Raw genomic sequence first — 19,218 nt, forward strand, 5'->3', positions numbered from 1 at the left:
ATCACATTATGGAGAATTAATATCATTCATGCTCACAGAGAAATAGGTTAACGCTTGACACTTACAGCTGTGAGAGGCTCTGGAAGCTGTCTGTTCAACTCGGGGTCTTCTATGGTGTCTATCTGTGACCTCTGCTGGCTGGAGAGGTCAAACTTCACCGAACTCTGTTCAGACGACACAGTCAGGCATTTATAGATAGTCTCACAGGTCAGCCAGTATGTTTTATACTAAAGGTGCCTTATAGGATTTGTAGGCTTGGTAAGATACAGTATAGACTCTTATAAATTAACTTACATAGCAAAGCAATCTCAGCCAATTGTATGCAATATATGCTGAGGATGTAAAATATTTCAAAATGCAAAAGTACAACTTGCATGCATTACTGAGTGCCATCCACATGTAAAATATTACAATGCTTCTGTCATTGCTAGATGAATTTTAACCACTGAGGCATGGACCAACCACTTGCTATTAACAGACTCTCACTTGTCACTTCCTTTACAAAACCATGCACTCAGAGTTTACATACTGTGTACTCGGTGATGATGTTGGAGTTGTGAGTTTCTATGTCCTCTTTTGCTTTCCTGGAGCTGTCTAGCACCTGAAGCAACTCCTCTATTCCCTCCTGTAGCAGTCTGTCAATTAAGGCCTTGAGCAAGGGAAGCTGAGGAAAAGAGCTTTTATTCAGATGGGCATACCTTGAAAATCCAAGAAACTCAAAATCTATTGAAGTCAAAATCTGCAGGATGTCACAGAGCTCACCCTGATGCCGTAGGCTTCAAACATTGCCTCAATGTCCTGAGGAAGACGGAAGTACATTGATAATCAATAACATGCATGGATATGTTAAATGAGAGCATAATTTTGCAATATCCTATACTCACCTTCATCTCAACTGATTTTCCAGGGGCTCCAGCATCACCCTGTAGAGACATGAAACTGAGCAGTAAAAATAATGTCATTTCTTGTCCTCCATGTGTTTCTTATGGGAAAACATCGAACAGCACATACCTTCTCTCCTTTCAAGCCTCTCTCCCCTTTATCTCCCTGTAAAAAATTAAAAAAGCTATGAACTACAGAGCCATTATTGCTCTTACTTATGAATCGTCTTTGGTGAGAACCCCATTACCATCTTACCTTCCTTCCCGGTGAGCCCTGGATGCACAGAGACAGAGGGGCAACACATTGGAACATGCATCTAGAATGCATGACATCAAGCTCATGCCACAAGCTAATGACTCCCAACATCTATCAGCACATCTAGCATTTCAACTCTCTAGTAAAACTCATATAATGATGCACTCTGATGCCAGGGAAAATATAATGTAAGGTTTTTGGCCATGCCATGCTTGGATTGATGTGCTACTTTTCATAAGAGCTGCAAGCATGCTGTGTGTGACCATCAAACTCACCGTGGCTCCTGGAGGACCCATTGGGATAGGAAATGCTTGTCTGATGTTTTCAATGGTGGCACCCTGTGAAATGACCCACACAACAATCAGAAAAAGAAAACTGGCATTCAACAGAACCACTGCCAGGTCTAGAGGGACCTGCTTTCGGTTATTCTGAAATACGCTGAAACTCAAAACATGAAAAAAAAAAAACGGAAAAAAAGAAACTGGTGCTGATGAAGAAAATTACCCTGTCTACATAGTTTAACATATTGCTCGACTGACTTTTTGAAATCAGGAAACTTTTAAAAGTTTCAAGAGGTGAGGGATTCTCCTCTCCCAGTCTAATAAATTAGTGAAATTGCAGGCAACTATTTTTACCTCTGGAGTGACAAGCACTTGCGTACCAGGCAAACCTGGAGGTCCCGGTTCCCCCTTGCTACCATCTTTACCCTGGTGAGGGAACACAGTCACTTAGTGCTCTAGTTCACACCTCATTTTTTTCACAAAGGCAATTTGGTTTTACCACTTACATTTACACCTGGCTCTCCCTTGTCACCCTGGAAAGAAGAAGGAGAGAATACCTTTTGTATTCATTACATTGCTTAATTATTTTTTTTTTTTGCCCAATAAATAAATGTAAAGCACCTTTTTGCCATCATCTCCTTTTGGTCCTTTTTCTCCCTGTGAAATGAAAATGCATTTTTAATTTTGATCAATTTGAAAAATTAAATACTTAGTTACATGACACTATATTAAGGCAAAAAAAAAGATAGTAAAGTGAAACATAGCACTGTAATAGCTGAATGAAAATAGATCCTCACATCTTTTCCTGACAGGCCCCTCTTCCCATCAGTTCCAGGTCTCCCCTACAGAGAAAAGGAAATTAATACAAAGACAATTTCAACAATTTTCTTTCAGACTGATCATTGTGCTGGAGACATAGCAAGTCAATGTTATTCATACACCTGAAACAACATGATATTTAATTTAATTACGTGCCCGTTGAATTAATACATTAAAGATATTCAAAATGAATTGCCATGCTGAGCTATTATGTACAAAAGATTAACAGACAATTTTGCAGAGTGGTGTGACAGTGCTACTGAAACAGCTTTTTTTCAGGACACTGATGCTTAGATAAAAATCCTGGTATTGATACATTCTAAGTGATGCCCTATAATAAAAGGACATCAGCCTCCAAGAGCAAAATGCAACAGTTTCTTCAACTCATGAATGCTCTTCAGACTTCTGACAAAGAGAAAATGTTGAAATGCATCAAGCCTATATTCTGTCTTTAATGCAATCTGTCATATCATGGATAGGAAAAAGACAAAATGATACTCACCGGAGTTCCTGGTAAGCCAGGCATTCCAGCGATCCCCACCCGACCTTGGTCTCCTTTCTCTCCCCTCTGTTCACACACACACACACACACACGCAGACACATACACACACCCCTGTCACTTCTGCTGCATAGTCACAGATTTGTGCAATGTATGGCACATGGTAGTGGATCAAAAGGTAAGTAACTATATTACTTGAAAGTAGAAAATGATTTCAAAGTAAATTCTGTCATTTGGGTGCATCCAAAGACATTATTACCACTCTCATAGTTAACAGACTGTAAACTGTGCAGCAACTCATTACTGCAATACTCCGTATATATTGTTGTAATATTATTGTGGGATTACTGCACATATTTTTTACATTATGCATATATATAGATAGTTTACTAATTTCTAATGCACATATTTTTACTTAGCCTAATTCACATATTTTCACAAGTCTTATTTTCCTTTTTTAGTTCTTATAATTTCATTAATCCTTATGTTTTTCTCTCTCGAATTTAAGCAACTGACCCAATTTTCCAAATGCGGATCGATAAAGTCGTTCTGATTCTGATTCTGATTAAGCACATCCATAACTTGTCTTTATGTTTAAATAATTACTTAAGTGTCGACTCCATAATATCAGCAGCCATTCGTGAATAGCAGCTGCAGAGGCGGGTGTAGTGAGGTGAGCTCAGATGCAAGCCTTGGCTTTGATGTGGTTCATTTCAGGCTTTGTGGAGCTCAGACGCTCGGCTTCTATCAGCTTTTAACACCAAGCAAATGGAGGCTTTGGGCACATTTTAGGGTACTCATGGATTTTAATAATATGATTCATCACTTTTAGATCTGCATAAAGACATATTCAAAGCCGTCCCTGCTTTTCCTTTTGATAAACTAGTTTTTGGTAGGTGAGATAATCCTATTCAGTGGTGTCTTTTTTCATGAGAGAAAGTGATGCCTTGTGAAAGCGTGCTCGTAGAGAGTAATAGCCTTGCCTTCAGCATGCAGATATTACATTGTGTCAGTCTGGCCATTGGGCCTTTGTTTCATGTAAGTGACTGAGTCATAGCACCTGAGACACAGACCCAACTGACTGTGTCCACACTGAATCAGAGAATTTCATCTCACATCTCCATTGTACCCTCTCACTTGATGGATTATTAACTGCTCATCTCCATTGTTCCCACTCATTTGATGTTTCATTAACTGCTTATTTTTATTATAAACTATTCCTTAGAAGGGCAGGTGCAACAATGCCTCCATTATTTCTGGTCTCGCAGAATTTCTACATGTTTGCTGCTTCTACATGTTTCCAGACATATTGTTTCATGAAGACACTTTGCACCAGTTCATCCTTATTGCAGAGCTTCTCTTTCTGTTGTTTGAGCCCTTTTCCCTTTGTGAGTTATTAAGCTGTTCAACTATATACAACACATCTCACCAAAGGTCAGAAATGTGAGAAATGTGAAATAATTCATATATAAAGTGTCTGTGCACTCACCAGACCTGGTTCTCCCTTTTGTCCCTGGTCACCCTGCAGGTGTTACAAAAAATATACTAAAGCTGGTATAATTATATAGCATTTTGAAGACATAAGGACAGAGCAGGTCATTTATCTGTAATTGCAGGACACATGGAAAAGGAAACAGCATTAATGCATGAGTTGAAATGCATGTAGATGTTTGTCTAACCTTGGCTCCTGGCTTCCCGGGTAGTCCATCCAGTCCATCTCTCCCCATCCCAGACACACCCTGCAAAGCAGCATCAACACATTTTTAAAACCTCATTCATTTAGAACTGTTCATTTCAAGAGCTAAACCACACTGATATATACAGTACCACAACACAAAGTAAATGCAATGTAGGTGATGTCCATACAGTACCAGAGATGAACCCGGTGGTCCAGGTTTGCCTTCAGGACCCTGTGGACAGACAAATAAAAATATTTGATATCTGTACCATCCTTTTTTGTTGTTGCTTTTGTTGTGTTCATTCTTTTGTGTGTTTGCACTACTATCTATGGTAGTCATTATCAGTTTGCTATTGAATTTTCAGCACACAATAATGTGTTGATGCTATTCAGTGGAACAAAAGATGTGATGCTCACTCTTGGCCCAGGCAGACCTGTTTCTCCTCTCAGACCAGGCTCACCAGGTTCCCCTGGCTCACCCTGAGAATATAACAGGGCAGAGCAGGACAGGACAGGACAGGACAGGGCAGGGCAGGGCAGGGAAGGACAGGACACAGCAGGACAAAACAGGGCAGGACAAAACAGAGCAGGACACAACAGGACAGGGCAAGGCAGGGTAGGGCAGGGCAGGGCAGGGCAGGGCAGGAGAGGAGAGGAGAGGAGAGGAGAGAAGAGAAGAGAAGAGAAGAGAAGAGAAGAGGAGAAGAGAAGAGAAGAGAAAACCATTTAATGTTGAATAAAATCAATATATGTCTCTAACATGGCTACATGCGACTCTTCAGTACATTTACCTTGATCACTCTGGTCAATACATTGTTGTCTGAAGCAAACTGATGGGATGAAATCAAAGAGTTAACTTACAAATGTCAGTAAACTAAAAGACAGACATCACTTTCATAAAGTCTTATGGGACATTTGTTTTTATTTAGTGAATAGCTATCTACTATGGTATTAAAAGTTTATTTACGTGTGCTCCTCCCGGTGGCCCCGGTTTTCCCTTTGGAATGTCAGCCGCAGGATTGAAACAAAACAACAAGACACAGTTAGAGGGACTTGACACCTCACAATGCTAAACTCACCATATTTGCAAGACAGAGGAAAATTTCAGACGCACTGAAGGGTGTCATACATAAAAAAGCCAAACTTAATTACTGAGCATATCAAAAAAGAAATCAAGGAATCACAAGAGGATAGCGGGTTGCAGAGATGTGAGATGTAGAGTCTGACAGAGGAACAATCAGAAGGCAGCCAACCAGGAGAAACAATAAGACATGCTCATCGACTGAGCACACATAAATATAAACACACCGGCTCTCCTTTTTCTCCTTTCTTGCCATCTGTCCCCTGAGAGGAAAATTGAAATCTCATGTTATCTTGATGCAAAACAATTCAAGTTTATATATTCCACTGAATGGTGGGGACATTCCAAGAACAAAACAGACTGATTCCCAACACGTATTTTATTAACACTAATGTTTTTGTCAATAAAGAACTACATTAGAACTTACAGACAAGCCAGTCTTCCCAGTATCCCCCTTCTCTCCTGGGTCCCCCGGTCGTCCTGGTAATCCCAGTGGACCCTTGTCAACATTACAGGAAATATTGAATTAGAATGATTTGAACATGTACTGCAACCTTACACTGCTTTTTAGATGAAGGAAGAGTCTATGTCCCTGAACAAAGCAATACTTTACCCTAATTCCTCTTTCACCAGGCTCTCCAGATGGACCTTGCTCACCCTGTAAAAGACAGAATGAATAAACAAATACATTAATAAACAAACAAAGATAGCATTTAAAGTTGAACATAACTAGTGGTTAAAATGGCTGCTGGAACATTTAGTTTCCCAAGCAATACTAATATAAAACCAGATCCTAATCACACTCACATATTCAGGCTACAATGACTAAACCCAGAATAATCCTGACCAAAAACAAACAAACAAACAAACAAACAAACAAAAAACGAAAAGCACCTTACCTTAGGTCCTTGGTCTCCTTTAACTCCAGGTTCGCCCTGCATAGAAGCAAAACAGTAGCTATCACCAACACGGCATCTTGTAAAGTATCGAGTCGTCTATATGCATACATATTTGAGAATAAAATGAAAACTTGGAAATTTCACGTCAAGAGGTTAAAAGAAAGAATAGAAACTCAAACACTGAGGAACAACAAAGACTTGACATGTTTCTAAGCTCCAGATGAAATGTAGAGCTCTGTTTGGACATGCAATGCTTTCACTCATCCAGATGGCTATGATAATTACTTGTGTCATCTGTGTGATATGTTTTGATACTTTGATACAATCTTTCTGTCCTGTGAGGAAAGTGAAGTAGTATTGTATTGTATCAACTGCAAATGTCCTGTATCATTGCAGTAACAACCATGTAGAATTTACTTACATCTTTACCTCTTAATCCTGGAGCTCCAGGATTGCCAGGTAAGCCGACATTCCCTGTATCCCCTTTAGAGCCGTCCTGCCCCTGGACAAATGAATGACTGGATTTAGTTACATTAACAACCTAAGTAAACATCAAAACCTCCTCACATAATTGATTTTGAGGGTTTTTGTGGGTGCAATGAAAGTGTAGGTGAATTGCCTCAAACAAGCAAAACCTCTTATAAATGACATAGGCAAAATCATCTGCTATGATTTACCTTTGGTCCAGGTTTTCCAGACAAACCAACATTTCCCTGAGAAGGATAAAAAAAAAGAAACATTTATTTTCTTGCCTCAAAGTCATGGCAACACTACAGGGGTTAAAGTGCGAGGTTGTTCATGTTTCTAGTGACTCACCCTCTCACCGTTCTCTCCTTTTGGTCCCTGTTGTCCTGGGATCCCAAACCCAGGACTGCCCTGCACACATCAGAACAAAAAAACAAAACATCCTGCAACCATCTCTTTGTTTTAGACAATATTATTCTGCAGTGACATCTCGCTAACTGAAAATGACAAAATATATGACACAATTGTCATCATTAACCTTTTCTCCTTTGTCTCCTTGTTGTCCTTTTACTCCCTGGGGCCCAGCAGGACCGACTGGACCGATATCACCCTGACAGACAAAATGAATGTGCATACACACACACACACACAGACACACGTGCACATATACACACACAAACACACGTGCACATATACACATACAGCGTACCACACACACAAATCAATCAAAATGATTGTTCATCAGGCAAAATAACTGTAGCAGTGTCAAAACACAATTCTCCACACTTTTAATGGCACCCTGTGGACTGAAATTAAAGAGGTCCCATTCAGAGGACTCTGGAGCATTCAGTCCCACTGCAGAAGTTAATAAGGGAAAATCTTAATTGTGTTTGATAAGCAGACCCAGAGGATTGCCTGAGAGTGCAAGAATACCCCAAACAATTAATTAACAATGCTTCAGCAATAGAAACATAAAGAGAAATCACTTCCCAGTGGACTGACTTTTTAAAGCCATTGACGATAAATGTTAACAACGCACTTTTATACACACGAGTTTGTGAACAAATTCAATAAGCAGATGGCAGCAGTCTGAAGGTTATTAAAGCCAAATTGTGACTGCATTGTCACCTGTTTTGGAATGAACTGGGAAAATGTAGGCAGGAAAATGCAGAGGGGGGTGTTACTCACTCCCCTCTCTCAACAGCTACCATTCGTTTGCCCTTGAGCAAGGCAATTAAGGTTCAATTTCTCCACAGAGAGCGAGAGAAACTCAGTGAGCAAACAGAGCAATGATGTGCCAGATTAGAGGCTGATTGGAGTTTTAGTTATATAAACATTTCTTGGCAACAAAGCTGCTCTGGACGCGGAAGCAATCTCACTCGTTGTGTAAAAACTCAATGGAAAGACCTTGAAGAAACCAGTTTTTCAGAATGAAAGATTGCTAACCGAGTATACACACACACACACACACACACACACACACACACACATACGCACACACACACACACACACACACGCATACACGGTAATTGCTTTGCCTTTTCATGACCACATGAGTATGGCATTCATGATTTTGGAAGGTAAGCAAGTTTACTTACCGAAACAGCTACTAGCCAGTAAAACTAGTCTGAACTCTCTCAGCTAATTTAGATAATTTAGTGCAGCTGGATTGGATTTTTTCCAGGTGCTGCAGGAATGGTAGACCTCCCTTGACTTTAATCCAACTTTACGTAGACAGTTAAAACTGTTGTTATCTGGCCCCGCCTACTGAGATTTAATTCAAACAATAGACAGACAACTAGGCTTCATTGCTTCCTGTAGCTTTGGGGGAAGAGTTACACATCTGGGAGGAGGGATATGCATAACCTCGCCCCACAATCATCTCTACAGGCTTTCTATTTGGATGGCACACAAAATGCCAAACTGATGCATACAAAATGATGAAAAATGACAACTTCGTCCTTCTTCCTTTGATAAATGACGACTGTATTAATGTGAAGCAGGCTCATGCATGCAGGCAGAGCAGAACAATTCCCTGGATACACAACGGTTAAAAAAATAAAGTTGACTTTAGTGACTTACCCTGGTACCCTTCTTTCCAGTTGGGCCAATTATCTGTTGTGAAGGGGGAAAAAGGATGAATTGCGTGCTGTAAAACTGCTGTACAGTGCTGCCGTGTGTAGTATTATATAAGTGGAATGTCTACTACGTGAAATAATCTTTTGCTTTTCTTACACCCTTGGCAGGATCTCCTGGCGCTCCTCTTGGACCCACATCTCCTTTTTGTCCATCTGGCCCAGTCAATCCCTAAAACATTAATGGTAACACTGATAGATTCAAGTGATACTGATTTTAAAAAGGTTAGTAAAAATATACTTTGACTATTATTCCTGACTGTCTGCCTCTCCTGCACATTGCTGTTTATTGTGTTTTATGTTTGATCAGTATATTTTGTGTTTAAATGCTTATTTTCACTAAAGCTAAAAAGCATTAATCCTGTGTTTCTCCTGTGAACTGACACTTTATTTGTACAACTTCAGCTCTGGTCTTTGAATTGGAAAATAAAAATGAGAAAAGATTCACACTGGATGACAAAAGACAGGAAGATTGTCCTCATGAGGACATTTGCACAAGACAATCTGCTCATATTCATTGTGCCGCCTCAAATTAAAAATTAGCGATGCAAGACAAAATGGCCAGCACATTTGCAAAAGATACCCACTGAGGTTTGACAGTGAGGCTCATGATGACATGCAGTCATAATCACCCCTGATAGATAGAACATAATCTCAAAAACCTAGAACAAAAATGCCTTTCCCTTTTGTTCACTTATCAGTGTGAGCATCTGTAGGGAGAGATGAAACAATAGCCATCAAATTGTATACCGATATCTTCCATCTCCATCGTGCTGTATTGTGACCAAAATGAATCAGGAAGTGGATTTTTAATAGGCCGAGGTGAGTCAGTGGCAGCTTGGGTAAAAATCTATCGACTGAAATGTGGTGTGGGTGGAAAAAATAAAATCTGTCTGCTGTGAGTCAGTAAATTTGATTTTACTGCGCATGCATGTGCACACACACACACACACACACACACACATTTTGGAGCTTTGGAAGACAAGAGCGGCTAAATGAAGGGAATTCTGAGCTCAAATGTATTCTAATGATCCGGGAAACTTCTAAAACAGTCTAATGGCCATGGTGAAATTCATATTCACTGTCCATTCAAACTGACTTAATACCAGCATCTGGACATCGTTAGAGACTATTTTATGGTTTAAAGTGGTTTGTAGTTGCACAGGTTCCTACAGCATGCATTTGCAGATATTACTGAATGCAATATGGGGTTGAGTTACATCATAGTGCTACAAATGTCAAAAGATCATGTGACAAACATCTTTCGCTCTCGTTATAGTGCATGTAACCTTGACTGGTGAAAAGGAAACCAAGATACGCAGCGATACTCACTGTGGGTCCTAGTGGTCCTATTGGTCCTATCTCTCCTCGGTCACCCTACAAAACAAAAAAAAGTGTTTGCTAGTGGAAAGCTTAATTTTCTATTCCAGCTGATTCGTGTGTACTCCAGATTCATATCTTTAATGGCTTTCATGTTTATATTTTGCATATTTACTGTATTTCTTAAAACCCTTTTTTCCACTGGTGTTTGGCATCACTATCACGGACATTTCACCACAACACACACATACATACACTCCTGGGCCTTCATGCACATTAGAGGCCAATCACATTTCAGCACCAATTTCACTTCCTTACAACTGAATTAAACTGATTAATTCACATCATAATATTAATTATACAGTGACTATTTTAATCTTAACCAAGGCAAGAGAATCAAAACGAGTGTGTGAGATGAACTCACCTTATCTCCCTGCTCCCCTTTCAACCCCTTCTTTCCCTGCAGGTGAAAATAAAACACTGGCACTGAGTTCTTTCATCACTGACACTTATGCACGATCAGGAGTGAACCAGGTATGAAATCAATTGCATTTGACTGAGAGTAAAATATGCAGGATTTTGCCTCCAGTTGTTGAAATGGAAATAATAATCTATACCCGAGGTCCAATGATTCCCTGGATACCCTGATCTCCAGTTTCGCCCTTGAAAAATAAGTCAAATAAAAACAGAATTTTATGAAAAGATGTTGTGTGTGGTTTCTGGGTTATTACATTCAAAGAACAGTACAGATATTCAAAGGTATTTTTTGATGGGTACCTTGGGGCCAACTGGTCCTGATAAGCCCATATTTCCCTGCAAAAACAGAAAAAAAAAAAAAAAAAAAGAATTTGTGTTAAAGCCTCCAAAACTACAGGCGGGTCTCATATCTTGTATTATCCTTTTTACCTCCTGATCATCTTGGACAGTTTAATTGAGAAACAGAGCCTAGCATGTGATGTTGTCCTTCATTCTTTCAGCCTTTATTTATTCATGAAAATCATTAAGGCTCCCCTATTTTACAATGACATCGAGACAACTTTCAAAGCAAGAATCAGTTAAAACGATCATAAACAATTACAAACTGAAATAAAGTGATTTGAAATCAAGGTTTTAAACCGGCCGGTAGACAGAAGTGTCTCAATTTTCAGGGAGTGCTGAAGGTCATTCCATATATTTAGGGGACAAAACATAAAAGTAAAGCAACAGCAAATGCTCCATGGGCTGGTTTCTCAGACATCTCTAATTTCTAATACTAAACTAAGATTTTGTTTTCAGTGGAGATCATGCACATTCAACTAACCCTACAAGTCTACAAATTCTCATTCACTGTCAGCAGAGCAGTTCCAAAAAGTCTCTCTTGGGGTCCTTGTTCTCTGGAGTGAAGCTTTCATTTAGTTATTTTCACAAATATGAACTCTGTGAGCTCTACATTCAGACAGAAATAACATCATCAAAGTCCTATGTGGTAAATTTTCCCTTCCACATTCATTTTGATGTACCTTCTCTCCTGGCTCTCCACGGGGACCTTGGATGCCTTGTATACCAATTCCTTCTTCACCCTGAGAAAACACATCAGTCATTAAGGCAATTAAACAGTCTCACATTCACATAATCATATTCAAAGTACTGGACAAGGACAATAGTTAGCATTTTTCCAGGAATAAAAGACAATTTTACCTTTTCTCCCTTCTGACCTGGCAATCCTGGCACGCCATCAATGCCAATGGGACCTGGTAAGCCTGCAATACCCTGGTGTGTATGCATGAGAGTGTGTTTGAGCGTGTGAAAGAGGGAGAGAGACAGTTAAAATTAGATCAGTACACTTTTACATAACAACTGCAAAGCTGTGACACTATTTACCCTCAACACTTTGTTTGTCTGTTGTGTTTCTCAGCATCATTTGACTTTTTCTACAACCATAAACTACGCACTTACATCTTTCCCGTGGTCCCCTTTGTCTCCCTTCAGCCCCGTCTTCCCGCGCAAACCCTTTCAAAAATAATGCATGTATTTTCAAATAAAAAAAGCAATAATGCATGTTTTACAAACACAAAATAATCCTAAATGTCTGTAAATGCAGGATTAATTTGAAATTTCTGGCCCCATGCCAGTGGATACGAGCAATCAACTTATTTATTTATTAATGCAGCTTAAACAGACTAATTACCAGATACTTACTTTAGCCCCAGGTTCCCCGACGTCTCCCTACAAAGTCAAAAGATAAAACAGTACAAACCCCTCCATTAATCTAGGTTAAGTGCTATCCAAAGATGTTTAAATATATCTTTGACACATCTCCCACTGAATGGGTTGGCTTGTTGTAATATTATCAAAAATTATAAGATAATACTGGTACTATGATACAGTGAAATTTCAGTACTGTACAGTATGCTACAATGTCATATGGGGAAAAGTACCAAAAATGTCAGCAATAACTTTAACACTACATATTACATTAATGGTAGGATTTCACTCTTCTTTTACAGTAGTCACCAATGCACAGAAGATCTTACAGCTTAAAAAGTCTTGCTTTAATGATTAGTTTCAATTTTGAATCAGAACATGTTACCTTGACAGAGATTCCTGGAGGCCCTAGTGGTCCTGGCTGACCAGGCAGCCCTGGAGCTCCAGAGACCCCTGGTACACCAGGCGGTCCTTGGGGACCCTGAAACATAGTGATTAATACTTGAATTATCCAAAAGTTACATGATGAAGACAGTCCTGAAATGGCTTCTTTGAAGACTCACTGAAGATCCTGGTTCTCCTTTTCGTCCAGGGATGTAACCTGCTTCTGCACCTCCTATAACATATCCAGGTTCTCCCTTTGTGAAAGAGACAAGAGGTCAAACATTTAGCATAAACCAAGATATGCCATGTGTGTTAACACATTTCCATCTCCTTGTTGAACATTGTATCCCTTTAATCCTTTTCCAGAGAGTAGGCAGTTCTGTTGGGACAAGGGCAGTGACTACTTTGAGAAACTCAAAGGTTGGCGCCTTAGCACAGGTTGTTGAAGAAAAAGAGGTATTGCATGGTATTTCAATACAATGACTTACTCTCTCTCCTCTCTGTCCTTTTGGACCAGTGAGTCCAGGAAGGCCCTGCCATTAAAGTACAGACATGAAAAATGATTATAATATTAATTACTATACATTACCATACAAACACACATCTTTGTAAATCTGATAAATGTGGAGGACATGAAAAAGTTTGATGGTTATTATAAATTCCCATCCACGGGAAATTAAAAAGTAATTAAAAGGTGCACTGAAGGGGTTACTATATCAAATTAATAGCTAAAAAATTGTAACTTCTTTTAGCTCTTATTTAGTTTGACCCCCACCTTAATTTTTCACTGCATCTTGATCTTTGATGATGCAAAAAGGTAAAATTTTTTCAAGATTTATTTTGTGCATTATTGGATTTATGTGAACTTCACAGATGAAAGAGCCAGGACATATTGAGAAAGAAAAACACAGGTCCTGGGCTGGTTTTCAAACCCAGGACAGTGCAGTTACAGTTAATGGTTTGTACCTGAACAAACGGAACCACCAGGATGCACCGTAACACGTTTTTTTACATAAATATTTTTGATATTTCTGATCTTTTCTGTTCTGTTCTTACTGCTGTTCTTACCACCTTTTCTGTTCTGATCTTACCATTTCACCTGGAACACCTGGAGGACCCTGCAAAATATAGCTGTTGTTATTTTCACACTCTGAGCAAAATCAAATGAACCCTAACCAGGTCAGCTTTTTTTTTTTTTTTTTTTTTTTTTTTTTTTTTACCCGTTGGCCTGCAGAACCTGGGGGTCCAGTTCTCCCTGGTCGCCCAGGCAACCCAGGAATACCATCTGTTCCTGGAGGTCCCTGCCAAACAAATAAGATGAAGAAAATGTGCCAGAAAATAAAATAACAATAGAAAGCAAACCAAATATTAAAGGTATAAATCACAGTAAGCAGATTGTATGTCATCCCCTGTTTTCATCCTCTTGTCAAATTCATGGCAAAGTTATAATATTTCTGTTATATGTTCTTCCATCTGTACTGCTCATGTGAACAGCTAACAATGCACACTTGGACATCTGCTACATAAATCTGATGGCGTGAAGAGCCAGTGTTTCATATTTAAATGCAAAGCATATGAGCAATAAATTTGTAGATCTGTAAGCTGGCAACATCTGCTCACCTGTAAATCTGTATCGTATAGAGATATTACTTTTAAGCCTTCATCTTCTTCAAGAGGTGCTATTTGTTGTAGTATTTTGAGTACAATATAATCTTGCTTTTGTATTAATTGTTATGTCACCTTTAATATATTCTGTATTATCATTCATTTTGCTGTCATTATATGTAAAATTATCAAAAAGTCTTTTTGGCTGCAAAGATGCCGTATCCTTGCAGGAATCGTAAAAGTTTCATCAAATCTAAGTGAACAACAGTGTCACTTTCATGGTTTGGTGACTTTCATATTTCACATCATCATCAATGGGTCTCTTATGGAATTAAAAGAGAAACCGAAATACACCCCAGACAACAACAAGTGACACATTAAAACCTTGTTTATCAAAATCTCAGCCCTCCAAACTAATTAGTCTACTGAATGGACATTAATGAGCAAAAAGTGTAGAACTATGAAATATATTAAAATCAACTCTTCCCATAGTAATACTGCTCATCCATGACCAAAAACAGAGTTGCAGAACACAGTGTCTGTGTGTGTGTGTGTGTGTGTGTGTGTGTATGTGTGTGTGTGTGCACTGTCTCCTACCTTCTCTCCCTTTTCTCCTTTAGAAGGGCTGAAGGGATTATACTCTCCAGAGCTTTGCTTAAACCTCTGCACACACACAAAGAGCACCACTGGTTATTTAAAAAAAAAAAAAAAAAAAAAAACTTTAAAGGAGAAATACTCATTTGCTAACTGACATCACACTTTTTTTCAGTCCAAGTTTTATACTGAACAAGTCAAAAAGTTCAGTATTCTACATTTCATTAAGGAAACTTATCAGAATTAAACAAATTTATTGAACATACCAGCCCTCCAGAACCAAAACCAAAACCATCTCCCTAGAGAGAGGGAATGAGAGAAAGAGAGTATGTGTAAGTCAGCAAAACAGATTATAGTATGTCTGCATGAATCTCTAAATCAATTTAATCTTTAATCTTTAATTTGACTCACCTTTTCACCTTTTTGGCCCTGAAAGGACAAAGCACATGACAAATGATTAGCAAAGACAAAAACCCATTAATCAAATCAAACATTAATCAGTGTTTGAGAGGTCTGGATAAATGCCAGCACATATCAGTAAAGTGGAGCTACAGACAATGATAATGATCACAACATAAACATATCTAGGTATAATGTCTGCTGAAATGCAGAATTTTGGGGCGGACTTTGTACCCCATCAGATATTTTAGCTACAACGTGTCCATAATGATAACACAATAATGATGGTGAGGAGGAAGAGGAGGAGCTATCAATGGGAATGAATAAAAATGTTTCTGAAGAAAGCACCAACCTTAACACATTCAGAGGGGCAGGGACCCTGGGGCTTAAGCAGCTCCTCTGGGTCTTCAGTAGGGGTGTCCAACTGAGCCGACTAAGAAAACAGAATGCATTACGTATAGGTCACTTGCATACAAAATTCTAATATAAAAACATATAACATGCAAATAGTATTGATTCTGCAACAAAAATTTATTCTGCAATTCTTACATGAACAGTTCACCCAAAAGTGACCATTTTGACATTATCTACTCACCGTCATGCCACCTCAAACACAGGTAAAGTGTCTTTGTCTTTACAACACACAGGGAGGAACTCTCATCAAACAGAACGTGGATAGGTGAGCCTTAAATGCATGTGAGCATCAACTGTTTTCCTATCAAAGGCATTAAATAGCTCTAAAAACACCACCCACTGACTTCAGTTGTTTTGGAGAAGGCTGCTAGCCACCTGTGTGTTGCATCTGTGTTTCAACTGGCATGGGGGTGAGAGGATAATGACAAAATATTCATTTAGCTGAGGAAAAATGTTTGAAACTTTACCGAATAAGAAACAAAATAATCAAACTCTCCAACAAGACTCAGTATGTTTCAAGAAAGACCAAACTATCTCGCCCCCGCCTTTTTCATTTTTGTTTTTGTTTATTTCCCCCCACCTCATCATGTTGTTTGAACTCGGAAAGGAGCGCCTCACTACAGATGCTATTGATGAACTCTCTCTCTATAGAGGGGAAATCATCAAAGGTCTGAGAGTAGAAGATGTTCTTGTAGCTGGTTGGAGAAGCTATCTTCCTCAGCTCCTCAAGGTCTGCATTAGCAACCCCAACAGCCAGGACACTGACACCTTGAAGAAAAGAGAGATATGGCTATTAAAAGACAGGACATTTCCAGATTAATGTTGCTGGTATTTGGAATATCACATCATATTGATCACACATTTGTGATGAAAATAGAAAATCTCTTCCAAATTCATATGGCTAAAACAGGCCATTTTCAGTACTGTTGTGGAGTCTATAGGACACTGACCCAGAGTGTGTGCGATCCTGGATGGGGGCACCACATCATCCTGCGCCCTTCCATCTGTGATCAGAACCAAAACATGAGCCACATCCTGCCTCATGCCCAGAGACTCCTGGAACACCTCCTTCAGCACATAGCTGATGCCTTTTCCTAGGGGTAAATAACAGTATTGTCAGCAAACAAGATGACTTTTCACAAAGTTTTACATTTAAGATGGTACAGCAGGTTAGTTTGCCCTGCTTGCCCACACACTCTCCACATGGGGATGGCTGTGGAGGGTGTGGGTTGTCAGACACCTGTTTTTGTGTTGCCCCCTCCGTAGCGTAGCCCTCTGAGTGCCCTGAGCACAGAGTTTCTGTCCTTGTAGTCAATTAAACGGAACTGGATTCGAGGATCATCACTGTAGTGAACAACAGCTATCTGAGGGAGGAGAAACGGGAGGAAATGTAGATCGTCATAAAAAATACAATAATCTGGACAATTCTTTGCATAGATATGGAGAGATCAGTGTCAGTGTCGACTGTGTTTGGATTAAAGAAATTTTAATTTCTTGCGATTATATTGAACCCTGAAGTTAATTTGTATGGTATAATTTGAAATTGAAATCCACAAACCAAACCTGAATGTGATTATGATTGAATTTTACCTTAAGCTTAACTCTAAATATGATTTTCTCAGTTCAAATTTAATTTTCTTGATTCAGGTTCAGTTTTGTGAGGCACACACCTCCGTGTAGAGGATTTTTACCTCCTAAGCACCAACAGTGGGTTAACGCTTTACTTAGCCAACCACAAACCATGTGTGCCTTGTTCAATAATCAAGTCCCATTCTCCCCATGTCTTTTAATTAATTAAGAGAACAAATCCATTTTTTCTTTAATTAGTTCAATACGAACATGGCAAATTCCAACATTTGCAATTCAAATGCAAACTAGTTGGCACTAATTTCTTTCCACTGATGTGGATTTCTCCTGCCATATTATCACCAGCATAGATACAGGAGCAGACAAAGGCAGCTTCGTGTTGACATTCTCACCTGAGTCCCCTTGGGACCAATGACAGGGAAGTAAGTGGCCACCCGGAATATGAAGTCTTTCATCTTGACGAAGTTATTAGCACCGATGCTCGAGGACTCATCCACCAAGAAAACTATGTCTGCTTTCATCTTACCACACACTGACCAAACACGCACACACGCACGTGCGCACGCACGCACACACACACACACACACACACACACGCACACACGCACACACGCACACGCACACACGCACACACGCACACACACACACGCACACACACACACATCTTTAAGTATACACATTCACCACTTACAAAAGAAAGACAACATAACAGGCAATGCTATTTTCTTGCAGCATATCCACATAGTAATTATACAGCTTAAGCAGTATTAATCACACAAAGTGAACGAGATAGTGAAGAGCTGCTCATTCACTTTCTATAGTATTAATGTACTGTACAGGTTGTCCCTCTAAAATTAATATTCTAGGAGGTCATCTCTCTAAAATACCTGGTCTTGGTGGGGCAGTGGTCTCTGTGCTGGACGTAGACAGTCTTCTGGTTGAAGTGGTTAATCGGACGGTGGTGGCTGGTGTCGTGTTGGGTCCAGTGACACTTGGTTTCTTGGTGGTGACAGTTTTGGTGGGGGGCTTAACCATGGGGTTCTGGGTGGTCTGTGAGGCGGTGGTAATGTGAGAGGGGCGGGGGGCCACTGTGACAGACTGGACTGGCACCAACAGAGGACCTTTTGCCACTGAGACACACAAAGCCATAATATAGCTGATTAAAAACGCACATTTAGAAAGCTGAGTAAACTCATATTAGATGAAATTAGATTAGATTTCACTGTAAAATTCCCTGAGGGGAAATAATGCGTATCATGGCTCATAAATAGTTCTTTTTTCATTTTTGGTCTCTTTCAGAGTAAATTGCATTCACTCTACTAGCTGTATCAATTGGTATTCGTCAATCATTACTAAATTGTTGGTATTACTCTATGATTAAATAGCAGACTGTTGCAAGTAGAGGTTTATGGAGAGAGGTTTATTGCAGAGCTGATTAAACCACTTAAGCGCTGTCTTACCTATCCTTTGATAGACTGTGCTTATGGGTCCCTCCACTTCTCCATACAAGGGTCTGATGGTAAAAATATAGGTTCTGCCATACAGCAGATCACTGATCTTATAGGAGGAGAAACCTGGGCCCAGAATCTCTGTTTTAGAGTCCAACTCTGAAAGGAGATATAAGAGAGAAGATCTTATTATGTATCACCACAGAATGAATATTCCCATTGTTTGATTAAACTATTCAAGGTTAGTACTGTTAATTTGACAGCTTGTTGGATTTGAGTGACACTGC

The 19,218-nt window shown here is 39.4% G+C and overlaps 1 protein-coding gene across 1 annotated transcript in view; it reads right to left on the minus strand.

Annotated features, from left to right (window-relative positions):
• Positions 1–19,218, minus strand: part of col7a1l (collagen type VII alpha 1-like) — a 60,484-nt gene that overhangs the window by 18,656 nt on the left and 22,610 nt on the right. The window contains exons 19-69 of the mRNA XM_030046429.1: positions 18,944–19,090; positions 18,371–18,613; positions 17,876–18,015; positions 17,137–17,260; positions 16,847–16,990; positions 16,477–16,664; positions 15,835–15,915; positions 15,495–15,512; positions 15,350–15,382; positions 15,087–15,152; positions 14,105–14,185; positions 13,976–14,002; positions 13,373–13,417; positions 13,064–13,138; positions 12,886–12,981; positions 12,495–12,521; positions 12,252–12,305; positions 11,994–12,065; positions 11,816–11,875; positions 11,094–11,129; positions 10,934–10,978; positions 10,741–10,776; positions 10,329–10,373; positions 9,097–9,168; positions 8,944–8,976; positions 7,399–7,470; positions 7,212–7,271; positions 7,073–7,108; positions 6,817–6,897; positions 6,396–6,431; positions 6,110–6,154; positions 5,924–5,995; positions 5,724–5,759; positions 5,383–5,412; positions 5,207–5,245; positions 4,833–4,895; positions 4,609–4,647; positions 4,417–4,476; positions 4,227–4,259; positions 2,740–2,805; positions 2,216–2,260; positions 2,040–2,075; positions 1,925–1,951; positions 1,773–1,844; positions 1,413–1,475; positions 1,138–1,155; positions 1,012–1,047; positions 885–923; positions 763–798; positions 530–664; positions 66–164 (exon numbers count right to left, since the gene is read on the minus strand). Coding sequence (XP_029902289.1) covers positions 66–164; positions 530–664; positions 763–798; positions 885–923; positions 1,012–1,047; positions 1,138–1,155; positions 1,413–1,475; positions 1,773–1,844; positions 1,925–1,951; positions 2,040–2,075; positions 2,216–2,260; positions 2,740–2,805; positions 4,227–4,259; positions 4,417–4,476; positions 4,609–4,647; positions 4,833–4,895; positions 5,207–5,245; positions 5,383–5,412; positions 5,724–5,759; positions 5,924–5,995; positions 6,110–6,154; positions 6,396–6,431; positions 6,817–6,897; positions 7,073–7,108; positions 7,212–7,271; positions 7,399–7,470; positions 8,944–8,976; positions 9,097–9,168; positions 10,329–10,373; positions 10,741–10,776; positions 10,934–10,978; positions 11,094–11,129; positions 11,816–11,875; positions 11,994–12,065; positions 12,252–12,305; positions 12,495–12,521; positions 12,886–12,981; positions 13,064–13,138; positions 13,373–13,417; positions 13,976–14,002; positions 14,105–14,185; positions 15,087–15,152; positions 15,350–15,382; positions 15,495–15,512; positions 15,835–15,915; positions 16,477–16,664; positions 16,847–16,990; positions 17,137–17,260; positions 17,876–18,015; positions 18,371–18,613; positions 18,944–19,090 — 3,362 coding nt within the window. The remainder of the gene's footprint in view (positions 1–65; positions 165–529; positions 665–762; positions 799–884; positions 924–1,011; positions 1,048–1,137; positions 1,156–1,412; positions 1,476–1,772; positions 1,845–1,924; positions 1,952–2,039; positions 2,076–2,215; positions 2,261–2,739; positions 2,806–4,226; positions 4,260–4,416; positions 4,477–4,608; positions 4,648–4,832; positions 4,896–5,206; positions 5,246–5,382; positions 5,413–5,723; positions 5,760–5,923; positions 5,996–6,109; positions 6,155–6,395; positions 6,432–6,816; positions 6,898–7,072; positions 7,109–7,211; positions 7,272–7,398; positions 7,471–8,943; positions 8,977–9,096; positions 9,169–10,328; positions 10,374–10,740; positions 10,777–10,933; positions 10,979–11,093; positions 11,130–11,815; positions 11,876–11,993; positions 12,066–12,251; positions 12,306–12,494; positions 12,522–12,885; positions 12,982–13,063; positions 13,139–13,372; positions 13,418–13,975; positions 14,003–14,104; positions 14,186–15,086; positions 15,153–15,349; positions 15,383–15,494; positions 15,513–15,834; positions 15,916–16,476; positions 16,665–16,846; positions 16,991–17,136; positions 17,261–17,875; positions 18,016–18,370; positions 18,614–18,943; positions 19,091–19,218) is intronic.

This window comes from Myripristis murdjan, chromosome 23, assembly GCF_902150065.1.
Source record: "Myripristis murdjan chromosome 23, fMyrMur1.1, whole genome shotgun sequence".
NCBI lineage: Eukaryota > Metazoa > Chordata > Actinopteri > Holocentriformes > Holocentridae > Myripristis > Myripristis murdjan.